The sequence below is a fragment of the Pteropus vampyrus genome, unplaced genomic scaffold, assembly GCF_000151845.1.
Source record: "Pteropus vampyrus isolate Shadow unplaced genomic scaffold, Pvam_2.0 Scaffold50, whole genome shotgun sequence".
In the NCBI taxonomy this organism is placed as follows: Eukaryota; Metazoa; Chordata; class Mammalia; order Chiroptera; family Pteropodidae; genus Pteropus; species Pteropus vampyrus.
This window is the reverse complement of record NW_011888831.1, coordinates 4434337-4451726: the sequence shown is the minus strand read 5'-3', so window position 1 is coordinate 4451726 and position 17390 is coordinate 4434337. Positions and strand designations below refer to the sequence as shown.

At 52.3% G+C, this 17390-nt stretch overlaps 3 protein-coding genes across 10 annotated transcripts in view; all 3 read right to left on the bottom strand.

Moving 5' to 3' along the window:
- Positions 1 to 976: 976 nt before the first annotated feature.
- On the bottom strand, positions 977 to 11796 carry SCARF1 (scavenger receptor class F member 1). Of its 3 annotated transcripts, XM_011359881.2 has the most exons (11): positions 11294 to 11796; positions 10878 to 10939; positions 10537 to 10638; positions 9086 to 9611; positions 7661 to 7879; positions 7120 to 7248; positions 6216 to 6319; positions 5625 to 5745; positions 4217 to 4338; positions 3988 to 4134; positions 977 to 3317 (listed from the first exon to the last, which is right to left on the bottom strand). In XM_011359881.2, exons 1-11 carry the CDS (start codon positions 11392 to 11394, stop codon positions 2458 to 2460), a joined length of 2493 nt encoding a protein of 830 aa, XP_011358183.1. In that variant the 5' UTR covers positions 11395 to 11796; the 3' UTR covers positions 977 to 2457. The 3 variants fall into 3 exon arrangements, with proteins under 3 accessions (XP_011358183.1, XP_023386277.1, XP_023386276.1); XM_023530509.1 differs by lacking the exon at positions 3988 to 4134; XM_023530508.1 differs by lacking the exon at positions 7120 to 7248.
- An 80-nt stretch (positions 11797 to 11876) lies between these two features.
- On the bottom strand, positions 11877 to 16271 carry RILP (Rab interacting lysosomal protein). Of its 5 annotated transcripts, XM_023530513.1 has the most exons (8): positions 15354 to 16271; positions 15187 to 15280; positions 15002 to 15108; positions 14660 to 14905; positions 14221 to 14366; positions 13858 to 13980; positions 12672 to 12755; positions 11877 to 12381 (listed from the first exon to the last, which is right to left on the bottom strand). In XM_023530513.1, the coding sequence occupies exons 1-8, from the start codon at positions 15579 to 15581 to the stop codon at positions 12237 to 12239; spliced, it is 1173 nt and encodes a 390-aa protein (XP_023386281.1). In that variant the 5' UTR covers positions 15582 to 16271; the 3' UTR covers positions 11877 to 12236. The 5 variants fall into 5 exon arrangements, with proteins under 5 accessions (XP_023386281.1, XP_023386280.1, XP_023386282.1 ...); XM_023530512.1 differs by having other exon boundaries at positions 15002 to 15280; XM_023530511.1 differs by having other exon boundaries at positions 12241 to 12755.
- A 113-nt stretch (positions 16272 to 16384) lies between these two features.
- The window catches only part of PRPF8 (pre-mRNA processing factor 8), a 29992-nt gene continuing 28986 nt past the window's right edge, over positions 16385 to 17390 (bottom strand). For both annotated transcript variants that reach the window (XM_011359879.2, XM_011359878.2), the window contains exons 41-43: positions 17162 to 17301; positions 16854 to 17056; positions 16385 to 16710 (exon numbers count right to left, since the gene is read on the bottom strand). In XM_011359879.2, the coding sequence (XP_011358181.1) occupies positions 16556 to 16710; positions 16854 to 17056; positions 17162 to 17301 (498 nt within the window). In that variant the 3' untranslated portion in view covers positions 16385 to 16555. The remainder of the gene's footprint in view (positions 16711 to 16853; positions 17057 to 17161; positions 17302 to 17390) is intronic.

Genomic DNA, 17390 nt, shown 5'->3' with positions numbered 1-17390 from the left:
ATTGCAGTTTTATAATTGTCTGCGTACCTCTTTGTTTCTCCCTTTTCTCATTGACTATGTCCTCTTCGGGCGCACAAACTGTCTTATTCAACTTTGTCTAACCAGCCCTTAATACAGAAGTAAGCACAAAGGGGACACATGAGTTTGTTGAACAAAAACATGAACAAATGAAAGGGGGTGAAAGGTATTGGCTTCTAATGACAAAGGATTCAAAGCTGGGAGAATGATGGTAATGCCAATAATAATTACCCTTTATTCAGAGCTAAAAATTTACTAGGTGCTTTATATACTTTGTGTCATTAAATCCCCACAACAATCCTGAGAGATGGCTATTATCCCCATTTTTCAGTTGAAAAAACTGAGGCTTTAAGTAACATTTCCAAAGTCACAAAACAAGTATGTCAGAACTAAGATTTAAATCCAGGTCTATCTGAATGAAATTCTGGTTGTTGGTTTCTCCCCGCCCCCAGTCTTTTTGACAGGAATGTTAAGGCTCCAACACCAGCACTGCTGGCAAATCCTAAAGAAATAAAATTATTAAAGTACTGGAAGAAAAAGAAGATTATTTCACTGATTTTAGAGTAGAAAAGACCTTTCCATTTAGCGTGACATGAAACTCAAGTCAAAAAAGACTGTCTAAATTAAAAAATTAAATTTCTAAAGAGAAAAAAGAAACTATAAACAGCATTAAAAGACCAATCGCAAACTGGGCAAATAATTAATATCCTTGATATATATATATATGTGTGTGCACTTATAAATCCATGAAAAAAAGATGACTACCTCAACTGAAAATTGGAGAAAGAAAATAACAAGATAATCTATAGGAAAAAATATAAATAACTATTAAAGATATGAAAAGAAGCTCAACCTTAGAATAATCATAAAAATACAAATCTTAATACCATTTTTGATGGTAAAAGAAAAAATAAACCTCTGTAAAAAAATTTTAACTTTTTTAGAAGCTTTAACCTGTTATTTTTTATTGTGCTAAAATAATGATATACCATTTTTAACTTATCAGATTGGTGTGGGGAAATAGATACTGCCATAATTTATGAGAATACAAAACCATACAACTTTTCTGGAAGGCAATTTGGAGTAAGTACACAAATGTTTAATGTTCTAACCCAGAAATTCCACTTCTAGGAATCTCTTCTACAAAAATACTTGCACAAGTGCAAAAATAAATATGGACCAAGTTGTACACTGCATTATTTATTGTATCAAAACAGAAAAAACCCAAATCCTCATAGGTAGGGAATGGTTTAAATAACCTGTGTTATTTCCACATGATAGAATCCCATGTAACCATTTTTTATAAAAAGAGGTAGCTTTATATTTACTGACACTGAAAGATATTCAGGATATATTGTTAAGTAAAAAAAAAAAAGCAAAATGGGAAACAGTATGCTCTTTTGTTTTTGTTTTTGTATGCACAGAAAAACACACAAAAGGAAGCATCTGAACTGTTCATGAGACTCTCTGAGCACTGGGATAAGAGGGGAAGCCATTCTTTATTTCCTGACTAGGTAATATCAGTATATGAGGAAAATTCAGAACAAGACCAAAAGGCATTCAGTGAAAAGTAAGTCTGGCCCCTCTCTGGCCCCCCAGACTCCTCTGGGGAGAAAAGAAATCTGATTTTTTTACTTTATACATATCTGTGATGTTAGTACTATTTATTTTTTAACATTCAGTCTAGTAAGAAAAGTAAAAACAATGTTCACTGCAGAAAAATTGCAAGTTATATAAAAGTTTAAGAAAATAAATATCAGCCACGATCTCATCTTCCAGGAAAAAAAAAAAAATGTCATTTGATGCATTTCCCTTGAATCTTTTTTATGCACATACATCCTTTAAAAAAAAAATTTGTAAAATAATCACAAAATATACACAAATGGAAGAATTCTACGCATGTATGCTGAGGCAAAAAGAAATAAAATTTATAAAAAGAAAACTTACTTTTCACACTTAACAGTATAGCATGAACATTCTCCTATTATCTCCCACATTGAATATTCTTGCACAACATGATTTTTCATAGTTGTTTAGGAACTTAACATAAGAAATATTTCTTTGAACAATCTTTTATCATCAAACATTTAGGTGGTTTCCCATTTCAGAAAATATTTTGCAAATGAAGGAAAGAATAACCTTTTGGGGCAAACAGAGTCCAGGACAACAGAGAAAAGGTCCCTGCAGCCATCTCTTACCCCTTCCCGATCCCATTCCGTGGGCTCTCTGCCCAGGCCTTCCAGACTACTCCTGGATCACCGCCAGGGCCCAGAGCCAACTGGCCTCTAACTTAGACATTTCCCCATGGTAGGGCAGAGGCTCTAGTAAGTCTTTCCTGGCCCTGGGATCTTTTTCCAGCACAAAACATAATCTGATACAGGGTTAGTTCAGATGCCTTCCCCCTATCCATAGTCCTCTCACTCCCCAAATTCATGGTACTCAGGGCTCTGGTGGCCCAGAGATGGGGGTAACATTCTCATACTGGGGCTCCTCCTGCCCTTCCTCATCAGCCACCTTCTGGGGATCCTGTTCTGGGGGGCCACTCTGGGGGTCTGGCTCCTGGGCCCTTCCTGAGCTCTCCATGCCATCCCCCAGCCCCCTGGCCACTTCCTCTGGCCTGCTTCCTACAGACTCTGAGGCCCCAGTAAGCCCCTCATTAGGGGCTGAGCCAGGGCTCTGACTGGCAGAGCCAGAGGCTAGCCCAGGGCTGCCCTTGTTCCGACTCAGGGCCCGGCGTGGAGGCTTGGGGATGGCACTCTTGATCTTGGGCTCTGCCTGGCCTTTCTGGAAGCTACCAAAACGGCGTAGAACAGATCGGACAGGGCCATCAGATTCTCGAGGTGTTCCTGCCAGCATGTAGATTGTGGTCACAGAGCCTGAGCTCTCCTGGATACTGCCCTCAATGGCTTCCACACGCTCAGCCACTGTCCGGCCACCAAGTGGGAGCCGGCGGTGGCCAATAGCTGAATCCCTGGGGCTGGCTGCCCCAGGAGGGGCCTTGTCCCTTTCTACTTGCTCTGGGCCTATGGACTCCTCAGCTTCCTGGTTTTCAGGACCTGGCTGGGCCCCCCGGGAGAGCCGCTTGGGCTTTCGGAGCGGGCTGGAGAGCTCTCCTGAGCTTCGGCGACTCTGCGGTGCAAACTTGGTGCCTTCAGCAAAGGAGACTGATGGCCGCTTGGCCCGTGCTAGGCTGGAAGTGCGTGGGATGACAAATGGTGTGGAGGCATCCTCAGGGGGAGGGAAGGGACCTCCAGCCAGACTGGCCTCCGGCGACTCTGGTTGGGCTATAGGGACCATCCCTGGCAGAGGAGACAGAAGAGCTTGTTCTAAAGCTGGGCAGGCCACCCCAATCCATCTTGCTTACCTAGGTCAGCATCCTCTGGGAGGCCTCAAAAATGAGGCAAGGTAGAGGTGTGAATGCAGAGAGGCAGGAGCAGGGCCTCTTCAGTAGATAACTACTTCTATACTTTTCACATCTCCCTCCTTAATTTGACCTAATGCCACACTCTAACCAAACTAAAATTCCTTCAATGCCACACAGCCACGTCCCTCTCACCTCCAAGCCCTTGTGTACACTTTTCGTTCTTCCTGAAACACCATTTTCACCTCTCCCTAACTTTCACTTGACTAACTCCTGATTCTGCTAGACTCACTCCGATATCACGAACACAGAGACATCACAGAGACATCTTCCCCGACCCCAATCTTCCCTGACATGGCTGGATTATAGCCCATCCTTATATGTCCCGTCAAAGCACATATCACTCTGTCCTGTTAAGTGTGTAATTACTGCCCACCAGACTATAAGCTTGGTGAGAACAGGAATCTATTTCGTTCCTCCCTGCGTCCCACAGCCAGGAACAATGACTGGCACAGAATGGGTGTTTGATACATGCCTGCTGAAGGAATAAAAAAGAGGTTGTGGTGGGCAAGGCTGCTCAGGGGCTGAGTGGGCTGTTGGGGGACTACCTTCTTGGGGTGGCACGCAGTAGGTAGGACCCTCATCTTCCTCTCCAGACTCAGAATCAGAAGAGAAGGAGTCATCTGAGGCCCAGCCAGCAGAGGGCGGTTCGATAAAGCTGTGGTTGAAGGGGATCTCCGGATCGTGGTGGGAGACTGCAGGGGGCTCCAGGTCAGGCGTAGAGCCCAATGGGAAGCCTTGTCCCATCCCAGCGTCCAACCTTCAGCGCCCACCTACCTGTCACCCAGGGAAGCTTGTGGCTGCTGAGGGAACTACAGGGCAGTGCAGAACCCAGACTGGTCAGTGCCCCCCAGACTTGGAGCTTCACCCTGGACACAGCAGTTCCATCTTTTGCTGGCCTAAGGACAAAGGAGGGTGGTCAGTGTGAGAATCCTGGTTGGGGCAGAGGGGTGGCAGGAGAAAAGCATCATGACTGTCCTAGTCCCAGGGTTAGTGTGAGGAAAGAAAGGTGACAGAGCAGCTGTGTCTACTTCCGTGGCTCCCTATGACCACAGAGTAAAATCCAAACTATTGAGGCTGAGATTTGGGCCTGCCACAGAAGGCAGCATGGCTCTAAAGTCAAATAGACCTAGGAAGCAACTCTGCTCAAACTTTACCTCGCTCTGGGCCTCAGTTACCACATCTGTAAAATGGGGACAATACCTCTGATCTATCAGAGCTTTTTTTAGGACCCCACACAGGTGGGGTTCCCCCAAATGCAGCTATGTGCCATCATCTCTAGCTGAGTCCCAGCTCACCTAGCTTTCTGGAAGCGGCACTACCTCCAGGAAGCCTGCCTTTGGTTCCGCCCCCATGTTAGAAGTCACTGCTTCGCTCATTACCGTTCCTCTGACAGCCTTTGCACATGTCCTGATCCTCATGTGAGGGGCTTCTTCCCCACCCCATGCTCTATGCCCCAGGGGACAGGCTACTGGGTCTGCTCAAATGTGAGGGCCCCAAAGCACATAGGATGATGTGCTCAAGGATTAGTGCGTGAACTATAAGAGAGCACCAGACAAAGAGTCCTGAAAGCAGGGCCGGGGCTTTGTGTGTGCCAGTGACTAGCCAGGTCACGTTGTCAGTGTCCTCTCTCCGTCCTCTGCTAAACCTCCTGCTCCCACATTCCCTACTCTGAACTTCCATGCTGCAGTGAGTCTCCAAGGAGCAGAAAAGTGAAGAGATTTTGTAAAGGAGTAAAGCTCTGTGGGAGCAATAGTTGCTAGCAGGCCACGAGCCTAAACCCTTTGTCTTTTCTTCTTTTCTGGGAAAGCCACATTCTCTTCTAAATCACTACTCAGACTTTTATGTCATTTTCCTTTCTGGGGTGTGAGACCTGATCTCTTCTGCTCCCTGCTTGCTGCTTCTGCCTTCCCTCCCTCCACCTCTGGTCCCTGCTGTGGGTTTGAGTTTCACCAGCCTGGTGCCCAGTACTCCAGCTCATATGACTCCCATTGAAGGCTACTGAGGAAGGCAGGTGACTCACCTGGTGTCTCTAGGCCACACCACTGCCAACTAGCCCATTAGCTCTAACCTAAGGGTATGACAAGGCCAGCCCTTCCTCACCCCTAAAAGGAAATTGGATGCTACCTTGCTCCCACCCCACTGCCTGAGCTTAGGCAGGGAAGAGGGACAGGCCAGTGTTCACCTGTCCTTGGGGTCCAATCGGTTGGCCCAGCAGCAGCAGGCACAGCAGGCAATACCCAGGAGGAGCAGCAGCAGAGGCACAAGGATGCCAGCTATGAGGGCAGCATCCTGACTGTGAGACCCTAAGGGGAGTGAGCAATGGTCAAATATTCAGGGCACTCCTGTCTCTCATATATGTCTCATCTATAGCTAAGTTGCCTTCCCATCCCCAAAGTCTTCCATCTGTAGGTCCCTCCCCCTCTTCTGAGACATGTAGAGTCTGCTCAGCCTGAAGGCCCTCTCTTCCAGGCAGCTTCTCTGCTAGTCTCTCTTCTCTTGATGGTCCATGGCCTTTTCCACAAGGCTCTTGCCCCCAGTCCTCATGCCTGATGCATATCCCAGTGTCCAGCCCTATCTGCTCATTTTCTGAGTGTTAGTCTGGTTTCTCAGGGGGAAGGGGCTCTGTCACACCTTCAGGGGGCCCCAAAGCATCCATACAAATTTCAGGCATAGGGAATGTCTCTTAAGTGGGCTCGGCCTCACTGGCAAGTGACAAACTTCTGGAGCTCATGTAAAGGGCCAATCTTGCCCTGGTAACTGCCTTCCATCTTACCCAGCTGGCAAACCCCAGATTCAGGGTGGCAGGGTCCCTCTGGGCATTCACAGGGAACAGAGCAGTTGTTTCCATAGAATCCAGATGGGCATGAAGTGTTGCAGCTGTGAGTGACAAGGAGAGACAGGCTGAAGGCTGGGTGAGAAGGGATGGAGGTGGGCAGGGGATAGGGAAAGGTAGGTTTCTGGGTACTGCTCTCCACCCCTACCATTCAGACTTCCCTGGATGATGCCCAAACAGACTCCTCCAGCCTGAGCCATATTCTCAGCACCCCCAACAGTGTTTGGAAGAACCCCTCAGCCCCTAAGCCTATCTTTCAGGGAGACCACCCACAAACTTCTCCCTGGTCCCCAGCCACCCAAAGTGTAACAACCCTCAGGCAGAGTCCACCTCTCATGATTCCCACCCCTTGCCCACCCAGCACTAATGTAAAATAAGCAAGATGCTAATGGCATCCAGAGACATCCTCAGGGTCTGAAAGTCTGAGCCAGGCCCAGTCCTCCCCCTAACTCTCTGGGCTTCAGTCCTCTTCTCTATAAAATGAGGTCTCTCCCATTTGAGAGAGACCGCTACATTCTGTCCCATAGGTGGAAAACCTGACACTGGAGTCACTGACATGGATTATGTTTTACCACCTGAAGACCTTAGGGACACGACAAAGGAGTATGGAGCCCTACCTGTAAATAACTTCCCCACCTAGGTAGGGAGACAGGCCTTTTAGATTAAGCTTCCTTCTGACCGACCTTTGGAGGACGCAGACCTCACAACAGGAGAAATAACTTCCCATTTATGAGGATATAGGTTGAGTATCTTGGAGGTGAAGAAACTCAAGAAGGGAAGTTAAACAGATGGCACAAAGGCCTGGCCTAGGCCCTTGCGTCCTTGCCAGAGCCCCAGTCCTCACCTGGGCCCCCAGTAGCCAGCGTTGCAGATGCATTCACCAGTCATAGCATCACAGGCCCCCTGAACACAGGTTGGGCAGGTCGAGCCACAGCCCTTCCCAAAGGTGCCACTCGGGCAGGGGTCTTCACAGCTGAGATGAAGCAAGACTTGGAATGGAGGACAGAGCAGACCTGGCCCCCACAGGGGGGCATTACCCATCTTCCCCCATGCTTCTTGACTTAGAGACCCAACTGCGGGTCCTCAGCAATGAATCTCAAGTGCAAATATGGCCTTGAAGCTGGGGCTAAATCAAATAGGTGACAGACTAGAGATCTCTGGAGAAAGAAGAAGGCAGGAACCTGAGTGGTGGGGGAGCTGGAAGAGAACCCTGCCCAGGGCCTCATCAGCACCCATTTCTCTCCCTTTAGCCTTTGCCAGGTGGCAGGCCCCAGAGGGCTGTGTGAATGTGTGTTTGGTGTGGAGCTGTCTATCCCAGAGGGAGCATCTGGGCTGAGGCTCCTGAAGGAAGGTGCACCCCACCCTGAGCAGACCAGCCCCCTCACCTGGGCCCCAGCCAGCCAGGGTCACAGCTCTGACAGTGCCCAGTATCTGGCTGACAGGCCTCTCCAAGCCAGCAGCGGGGGCACTGCTGCCTGCAGCTTTCGCCAAAGGTTCCAGGTGGGCAGGGCTGGCGACACTGGGTTCCGTTCCAGCCTGGCTCACAGGACTCACAGCTGCCTGTGTCTGCAGAGCATGGTTCATTCCGCTTGCAGTGGCCACAGCTGGGAAGAGAAGTTCATGGGAAACACTGGAGGATGGATGCAGGAGTGCCCACTCAGGCCTCCTGGGGCACTGGAGAGCAGGTCACCAGAAGCTGCCAACACAGCCAGAGTGAACAAGTCACCATCTCAACCTTCGCCTCCCTTCTGCCCGGCATCCCATATCCCTTCCCCTTTCTCCCTTCCACCCTTGCTGTCTCTGAGGTCTGGCAGGGATGGGCCTCAGGAATTTATCCCCTAACATGAAAATGAATAAAAACAAAAGCATGTCTGTTTCACCACTATAATTTCAAGTTTATCTTACCTTTGAATTTTTCCCCATTTTATTGATATAATTTACATGTAACACTGTATACATTTAAGATGTACAGCATAACGACTTGACCTGTGTATATTGTGAAATGATTACCAGAAAAAGTTTAGTTCATATCTGTTATCTCATATAGAGACAAAAAAAAAAAATGCGTTTTTCATTGTGAGACCTCTTAGGATCTATTCTCTTGGCAACTTTTCCAATCAGGTTTATCTTATCTTAATTTCTCATTGAGCCTTAACAGTTACTTGAAGTTTCTCTCTCCGAATATTTAATTATCTGGGATCATATGGTTTGATCAGACATTCATTAGTGGGGGAGTAGAGGAGTTTATATAATCAATTTAGCAGATGCTGATCAGCAGCAGCAGCAAAAAAAAAAAAGAAAACATTACAGTATATATACATAATATTCATATATTATATATTAATCAAGATAAATATATGTTGTCTGGTTAAGATTTACTTCAGTTTTTATAGGTTACATACATGGATATGTGTGTGTATATGTGTGTTAGGTGGGATGTAAAACGTATTTATTGTGGGTGGAGCTGATCAAAATTGGAAAGCCATTGAGTCTGAAAGGGATCATTTTTGTCACGTGATTCAGTCTATCTGTTTCTAAGTATGGTTGGCTATATTAGTTTTTTGTTGTTGTTTAACTGCAACCGGATGAAAGGGGTAGGCGAGGCTGGAACTAGCGTCATTAAGGTCTTTTTCCCCCTCCCTTCATCCTGTTCTTTTAGATTTTTGTGGAGAGCACCGCGCCTGTCCTTCACATTCCCTTCTCTCCTCCCGTCCCCCCTTGGCACTCCCCACTCTTCTAACCCTGCTGCGCGGGTCCCCCCTCCCCCGCCCGCCCCGCCCCCGCAGTGCTCCCGCCCGCTTCTGGCTCACCTGTGGCGGCACTGCGCCCCGTAGTGGCCCGCTGGGCAGGGCAGCTCGCAGCGCACGCCACTGAAGCCGGGCGGGCACGCGCACTGACCTGAGACGGCGCTGCAGCGGCCGCGCACGCACTCACACCGGTCCCGGCACTCCGGGCCCCACCAGCCCGGCAGACAGATACAACGGCCCGAGTCCTGCGCGCACGGCGAGCCGTGGCAGGGGCAGCTGAAACTGCAGCGGTGGCCCCACCAGCCCGCCTCGCACAGGCAAGAGCCCGTGGCCTGATCGCATCGTGCCGCCCCTGGGTTGCACTGGCACCGGCGGCGGCACGTGGAGGACCACCAGCCGGGCTCGCAGCGGCAAGCGCCTGTCTGGGGGTCGCAACGTCCGTGGGGGCTGCAGGCGCACGCGAACTCGCAGTGGCTGCCCCAGCGGTCGGCTTGGCAGCGGCACACGCCAGTATCCGGCTCGCACTGGCCATGCGGGTAGCAGGCGCAGCTCTCTCGGCAGTCAGGGCCCCAGTACTGGCCCGGGCAGCCTGCGGGGGTAGGAGGTGGGGTGGGTGGGCGGGGAGAGACAGAAGGGGGTCAGCGAGCTCAGAGCCAGGCATGGAGCCCTGCTACACGCCACCTTCCACAAGGAAGAGGGGAGACAGGCCCACCCTCCAAGAAAGAGCCTGGGACAGACCCTTGGAACATCTGGCAGCCTATCCTCCTAGGGCAAAGCTCACTTCATGTCCCAAGCTCTAAACTACAAAACCCCTTAGCAGTGGCCCAGTCTCCCATTTCACATTCCAGAACACACTTAAAGATCCTAAGTGTGAAAGGGGCTTGCCCAGAGTCACACAGAAGTGTGTGTATGTGTGTGGGGGGGCGGGGGGAGCAACTTCATTCATGGCCTTCTTTCTCATTGGGTTCCCACACTGGGCTGGAGATGAGCTGAGCCTGGCAGGCCTGCATGCTGCTCATCAGGGTCACAGGAGAAGCCACATCCCGCCCCCCCCCCCACGTGTCTCCTCTCAACCCTGGTTCTTAATGGCTGCCCTCTGGCTATTCTGCCCACCAACCCCTTTCCCATGCACTTTTTTTCTTGTAGAGAGAGCAGACAGGCTGGCCAGGGCCCTCCTTCCACTCTCCACACATGTATAAGGTATATGTGGGGGAGACTGAGAATGCATCCAGGAATCACCAGCATCTTTTCTGAGAAGTTGAAAAGAAAGATGAAGGGCCCAGAACTAAACCTGTGGGTACTGCTTTGTGGATATTGGTAAAAACCAGCTGACTTGGGGCATCTCCCAGGAGTGTGTCACTTCCTGTCTCTGAGCCTCAATTTCCTTGAATGAAGCTTGGAGAGGTTCTGACCCTGTTCTAAGATTACATTCCTACCTGCTTTGCCTCTCAGCTCCCCCACCACCCCCAATTCTGCCCAGCAACTTCATCCCTCTGGAAAGACTCAGGACTCACGGGATTTACACTGGGACCCGAAGAATCCAGGTTTGCATCGACAGAGGCCTGGTTTCACGCATATCTCATCTTCCTGGCAGGCGTCAGGCCCCTCACAGATGGCTGAAAAACACCCCACCCAGGTCGGAAGGAATGGGGGTGCAACCAGGGGACACTCTGACCCTTCACTGCCTCCCAGTGCCCTGTCCCCTCAGGAACTGTTCCCTTAGAACTGGGGAGGGATGTGGGTGTCGCTAGATGGACCTGAGCTCCAAGGCTCAGGAGGGAAAATAGGCCCCAGGAAGGTAGGAAGGTCACTGGGCTGTCCTCCCTTCTCTTCGGGGTCAGTCCTGGCTACTCACGGATGGTGCATTCTTGATCTTTCTGCCTCCAGCCTGGACAGCACTGGAGCTCAGCAGAGGGGCTTGTGGGGTAGAGAGGGGTCAGCGGGGGGTGGGGAGGGTTAGGGTGGGGCGGGGTGGGGGATGGGACAGCCTGGATCCATAGGTAGATCACTGTCTCTGGCTGAGATATGGGAGGTTACCTCAGCCCCACCAGGAAGGCCCAGCCAAGAGTCACAGCCCAGTGTCCCCAACCCTTTCCTTCTCCCTCCCACGATCTGCCCTGACTATCCACCACACTCCAGGCTGTCCACAAGTCCCCCACCCTGTCCCCAAGTCCCCCACCCTTCAGCCCCAAGACCTCTTCTCTCACATCCTCCCTCCCCATACTTCGACACTAGTTCAGCCTCCGCCCTCCGTCAGACTCCCAGATCCACCTGTTGGCCTTGCAGACGTGCCGCCCATTAGGCTTCAGCTCAGAACCCTGGGTCTCTTGAATCCAGAGCAGCAGCAGTGGGAGCAGTAGCCACGGCACCATGGCGGCCAGTGCAGTAAGAGGGCCTGAGTTAGTCTGGCCCCCACAGCTCTCAACCCCCTCCCTGGTTTCCTCCTGAGGCTTTTCCTGAGGAAACCAGGCCTGAGGGGCGGGCCAACACAAGGTACCTCCCTGAGAGGGCGGGCAGGCTGTTGCTGGGAAGACCAGACACCAGAGAAATAAAAAGGAAAGGAAGTCCAATGTCAAATGCTGAGTGTGGGCTTAAGGGGCTGGTCTCAGTCTGGAGGGGGCAGGAGGATGAAGCTGTAAGTCCTGGGGTATGGAGACAGGTGAGGGGTTGGGGGTCAAGGGGAGAGCCATGACTTTCCATTAGGTCATACACTCCAGTGAGGCCCAAGCTGAGGGAAGCCTCCCCACCCAGTGATGACCAGGGAGACCCTGTGAGTCTCAGCCTGTTTTTGCCCCTGGCAGAGCCGGACAGGGTGTGGGGGCAGACCACTGACAGACAGACGCGGAACAGTTTCTGGGTATCATGGGCAGTTTCTTTATTACATTAGCTTAGGCCATCCGCACAAAGCCCTGGGAGGTAGGTAGTCAGCTTTCCATTTCATGGTTGGGGAAGCTGAGACTAGAGTGGAAGCACTTTTATCTGGCCCTGGAGGCCTGGCTCAGAGATATAGGAAAGGAAGGTAGGTTGAGCTTCCTATCATGCCCTGGCTCAGGCCAGGATTGGGAAAGAGCCAGGGGCAAGCTGAGAAGGAGGGTGTCCTGTCCTTATTTGAGGGAGCCCTGTCCACACATCCACCCACAGTCAGACTTCAAGGTCAGGCCTCTGGAGCAGCTGAGCCCCCCAAAGATGTTCATTGAGAGCAGAGCAGGGCTGGTCAGGAGCTGGGGGCTACAGGGCTGCCCATAGGCTTCACGTGGGATTGCTGTGGGGCCTCTTCTTCTCTCCCTAGCTCACTGGAAGCTGTGCTGCTGGTTTTGGCTTCAGGGGCCTCTGCTTCACCCCGATAACACAGGCCAAAGCTGAGGGAAGAGCCAAGAGGTACTTTGAGCTTAGGTCCCAGAGAGATCAAGGATATGGGCTAAGGACAGGAGGTGGTGGGAAAAGAAGATCTAGTAAGAAGAAAGGGCAGCCTGAGGTAGCAGGGAGGTGAATGGACTGGGGCCAGAGACACAGGAGGGAAGGGGTACACTCAGAGCTCAGGACAGCAGAGTGAGCTTCAGAGGAGTGGGAAAAGGGATGCTGTAAAGAACCAAGGCAGGGCCCCTCCTTCACCCCTTCCACTGTTGCCCTTCCTCTTCCCCCAACGTACAAACTCTGTATTCTGGACTCAGGGGGTGTGGGGTAGTCCCCCTTGTCGCTGGAGAGCAGGAGCCATGAGTCATCCTCATCGTCACTGAGGCAGAGGAGAGAGGAGAGAGATGTGAGGATCATTTATCAAGGTCCTGAGGAGCAACAGGAGTTCAGCTTTCTTCAGCCTTCTGTGCAGCCCCCAGGCAGAGGAGGAAGGGGAGGCCAGATTAACAACAGGGCCCCCAAGGCTGGAGAGAAGGAGACACTAGAGATGAAAGACATCTCAAGATTTTTGTTTTATAGCCTGGTGGATAGCAAGCCCCTGACAAGGCTGTGGCTACAGTCTTGTTTGTTTGTTTTTTACTTATTAGATTACTGATTTATTATAAAAGAATATAACTCAGGAACAGCCAGATGGAAGAGATACACAGGGCAAGGTATGGGGAAAGGGCACAGAGCTTCTATGCCCTCTCCAGGCCTGCCTTAGTTCCCCAACTCCATGTGTTCACCAACCCAGAAACTCTCCAAATTCAATCCTTTCGGCTTTCTATGGCAGTCTCTGTAGCTACAGTTTTACCTCTCTGAGAACAAACAGATATGGCCAGGGCAGGGAACTGAAAAATGAATGTGGATAAACAGCATTAGCAGGTTTCTTCAGCAGGACGCATAGCAAGCATGGCAAGTAGGAGCAGTGCAATCCAGAGAGAAGGGTGGCAAGCTCAGGACAGCAGGCTGGACAGCAGGTTCATGGAGTGACCAGACTAGACCAGCAGGTTTAAGGGATGACAAAGGCAGAATGGCAGGCACAGCAGGGCAGGTTGGACAGTAGGTTGAAGGGGTGACCAGACCGGAGTGACAGGTTCAGCAGGGCAGGCTGGACAGCAGGATCAGGGGGTGACCAGGATGGGGTGGCAGACTCTGCAGGGCAAATAGGCTCAGGGGATAACCAGGCCGAGTTAGCAGGTTCAGGAGTGACTAACTAGGCCAGGGTACTAGGCTCAAAGGGTGACTAGTCTTGGGGTGATAGGTTCAGTCTGAGACAAAAGACTCAACAGATGACCAAGTTGGGTCGGCAATCTAAACAGGGTGACCAGAGTAGGTCAGCAGACTCAGGAGCTGGCTTGGCCAGCTTAGAGCTGGGTCATCAGGCTCAGCAGAACAAAGGAGGGAGGGCTGACTCCGTGGGGATGAAGGCAGAGACATACCTGCTCTCTGCTTCCTCTGGGGTCCCTAACATCTTGGCCTTGATCTTCTTTCGCTGCTTCCTGACAGCCACCTTCATGGCTTCCAGCAGAAGCCCAGGGACCCTGTGGTCTGTGAGCAGCTCCCTACAGAGAAGGAGGAGGAGCAGGGAAAAAGTGGTGGGCTTGTCAACAGTCTCACCCCAAGGATGAACTTCCAAAAGGGCAGGAACTGTGTTATTCATGTCTTCCCAGTGCCCAACATAGTGCCTGCCTCATGTCATTGTTTATACATCAATGAGCCAAAGAGTGAGGTGGGTGCCCCGAGGCCCAGGAACAGGTGTAACTGGAGCCCCCTCCGCTTCCCAGCCTCTGCAGCGCCCTCACCGCTGGAAGTAGGCCAACTCCTCCTTCAGCAGGAACACGTTAGCTTTGAGTTCATTCCGCTCCCGAAGGATCTGCTCAAGCTCCTCTCGACTGAAGCCGCACTGCCCTACATTGGAAGGGCGCCCTGGCTGCTGTGGGGCATCAGCCTATGGAAAGACAGGTTTGATCAGAGGGGTACCTCGGCTGGCGGTCCCCTGCCCCTGGGCCATCACTGGAATGCTAGAGGGAGTGACTGGCACGGAGACTTGGGAGGCAAGGGCGCTACAACAGATGACAGACCAGTGCTCTAGCTGAGAGTAGGATGAAGGCCGGCTGGGAGGACACACTTCTAACTTTCTGCTGGTCTTGTTACGCATCACAGCAAACCTTTCCCAAGTGCCCACAAATTGCCAGACGCTGCGAGTACTAGAATGGGTCCTTGACCTCAACCGGCACTCACCGGGCCCTCAGAGGCCCCCGGGTGTCCTGCTCCAGCCGTCGACCGCTCAGCCTCTGGCCTCTGCTCACACCCAGGACCCCCGGCCTGGTCCCACGCCCGCTCCTGAGCCAGCTCAACGGCCCCTTCATGCTGCAGCTCTCTCTCGCTCTCGCGGTCTCGTGCGCCACGCAGCTGGATTTGCACTGCGGCCAGCTTGTGCCGCAACTCTGTATTCACCAGTAGGAGGCGCTGCAGCTGCTCCTGCAACTGGGGGCGGAGCAAATGGTGATGCTGGTGGGCGGAGCGCCGAGGGGCCGAGGGAGCCCTGCCCTGCGCAGTTGCCCCGCCCCACCCCACCCTCACCGCCTCGGTCTCCTGGCTGCGCTGCAGCAGATCGCGGTTGTGCGCCCGGAGTTCGTCCCGCTGTCGGTCCGTCACTTCTTTGAGCTGCCGCAGCAGAGCACGCTCCTCTGAGGAAGGGGGATTACTTAGCGGCAGCCCGAAGGAGGTAGCCCCTGAGCCTGCTCCCTGGACGGGCCCGCACTCACCCTGTGACCCAGAGAGCAACTCTCTGCGGAGGTTTTCGTTCTCCTCCCGCAGCCGCCGCAGCTCCAGTTCCGCCTGCTGCGCCGACGCCTGCAGCTGGGGAGTCCCGGCTCTCACGGTTAGGCCCCTTGGGAACCCGCGATGGCGAGGGAAAGGGGCAGTGACTCACCGAGTCCGGGACGGGCCCCACGACAGCCTTTTCCAGGAGCTCCAGAGCCTGCACCACAAGCGGCACGAGCCCGGCCGCTGCCTCCGGCCCGAAGCGGCGAGCCAGCTCCTTCAGCTCAGTGCCCAGGGCTCCCGCTAGATGGTACACGAGCTCCGCGGCTGTCGCTGACCCAGCGGCCACTCGAGGACCCCAGCCATGCGCCCCAGGCGCCGCCCTCCTGGGCTCCATATCCCCCAAAGGCCAAGGGCTGCGACAGTGAACACCCCCTCCCCCAACCCCGTGACAGGAAAAAGCCAAACAGTTCTCGCCCAGGAAGCAGTTTAGGGCAGTAGAGGGTGGGGTAGAAATGACAGAGGAGGAGCGATGAAGGTAAACAGCGTGGATAAGGAGACAGTGCCAAGTGCCCCCTGGGCCCTTCTCTGCTCAAGCCAAGGTCACAGGAAGCAGGACAGCCAACCTCCAGCCAGGCGTCCAAGAGCTGAAGTTCAGGGCTGTAAATGGTCACTTTCGTCAAGCCTTCCCCACAGTGCCAGTCCAGGCCCCACCCCTGTGCCTGGAGTCATGGGGCCTGTACTTGACTGCCAAGCATTCCAGGCCAGAGGTGAAAAGTAGGGTTGTCACCGGCCTTAGCCAGAGACGGCCAACTGTCCAGCCCCGTACCTATTTCCTTGACCAGGAATAACGTAAAACTTAAGGGGCTAGGCTGGGCACCACAGCTGCAGAGAACAAGGCACAAGCTTCCAGATTCAAAAAATGGCAGCAACTGCTCCAAGGGATGTTGAAAAGGAGTGATAATTTGCAAGTATTTTGGAGCAAAATTGACAAATGTGGTCAAGGCAGGAGTGTGAAAGTCCAACCCCACCTCAGTTCCCAGAGACTAAGGGATATTTAGCTGCACAGCCCCCGAATAAGGGAACTCGTGATCCTCTCAAGGCTGAGCCCAGCACCATGCCATTAACAAGCCCAGCCTCTCGCCAATCCTACACCTAGAATTTGAGCTCAGGAAGAAAAAAACAAACAAAAAACCCCCCTCCAATTTATACAAAATTTATTATACTTTGTTCAGGATTACAAGCCATCAGGAGGTCAACACAAGCACAAAACAGAGAAAAAAGGAGCCAAGCTGTTGAATGTCATCAGCTTGTCTGGAGGGTAAAGGCTCCATCCAGCCTTTCTGGAGTCTGAAGCAGGTGAGGAAACAACTAGGCATAGAGGTCCTCTCGGTCCGCAGAGTAGACCTCACCCTCCTGCAGGAGGGCAAAGTTGAGGAAATGCGAGGGTCTATGCACCTCGTGGTAGAATTCTTTGGGGTTTGCCAGCTGCAGCTCATACTTCATGTTGGGATCATGCCGGACACCTTGGGGTAGATGAAAATGTCCAATGTTAACAAGGTTCACCTGTCCTTTACTTGTCCCACCCAGCTGGAGCCCCTGGGCCATCTCCAAACCAGAGGCAGGCCCCAAGTGCTAAGGGCGATGGCCTAACCCCATTCCCACCTACCCATAAAGTTGTAGTTCCATGAGGACTGGGCAGGGACCATAAAGAAGCCAAGGAAGCGGTCTGACAGTAGCATCTGGACCCTCTCGTAGTGCGAGGGTAGATACCCCTTTGGGTTGTTGCCCTTGTCCGTGTTCTGACGGCCCCATTCATAGCCACTGGGGGTCAGCTTGTAGGCTGTCAGTGTGCAGGAGCCTGGTGTGAAGCTGAAGAGGGATGAAGACAAAGTGAGAGTTCAGGCCACTATTCTGGTTCCTGGCCTGCAATGCCAGCCCCACCATACTTCCCCACATGGGGGGCTTCAAGCCCACCTGCAGGTGATGATGATGGTCTTCTCACCATCCCATGATGGGTTGTCAGCCATGATTTTAGCATGGGTGGTAACATCCTGGGGCGATAACTGTGGGGACTCATTGGGCTGAGTGTGGATCCAACCTAAGGGTTCCATCTCCTATAGGCAAAGAGCAGTAAAAAGCTATTTAGAGCCCTATCTGCAGACAGGAATCCCCCCACAAGAGTAACATGCCTGCCTTCCCTCCC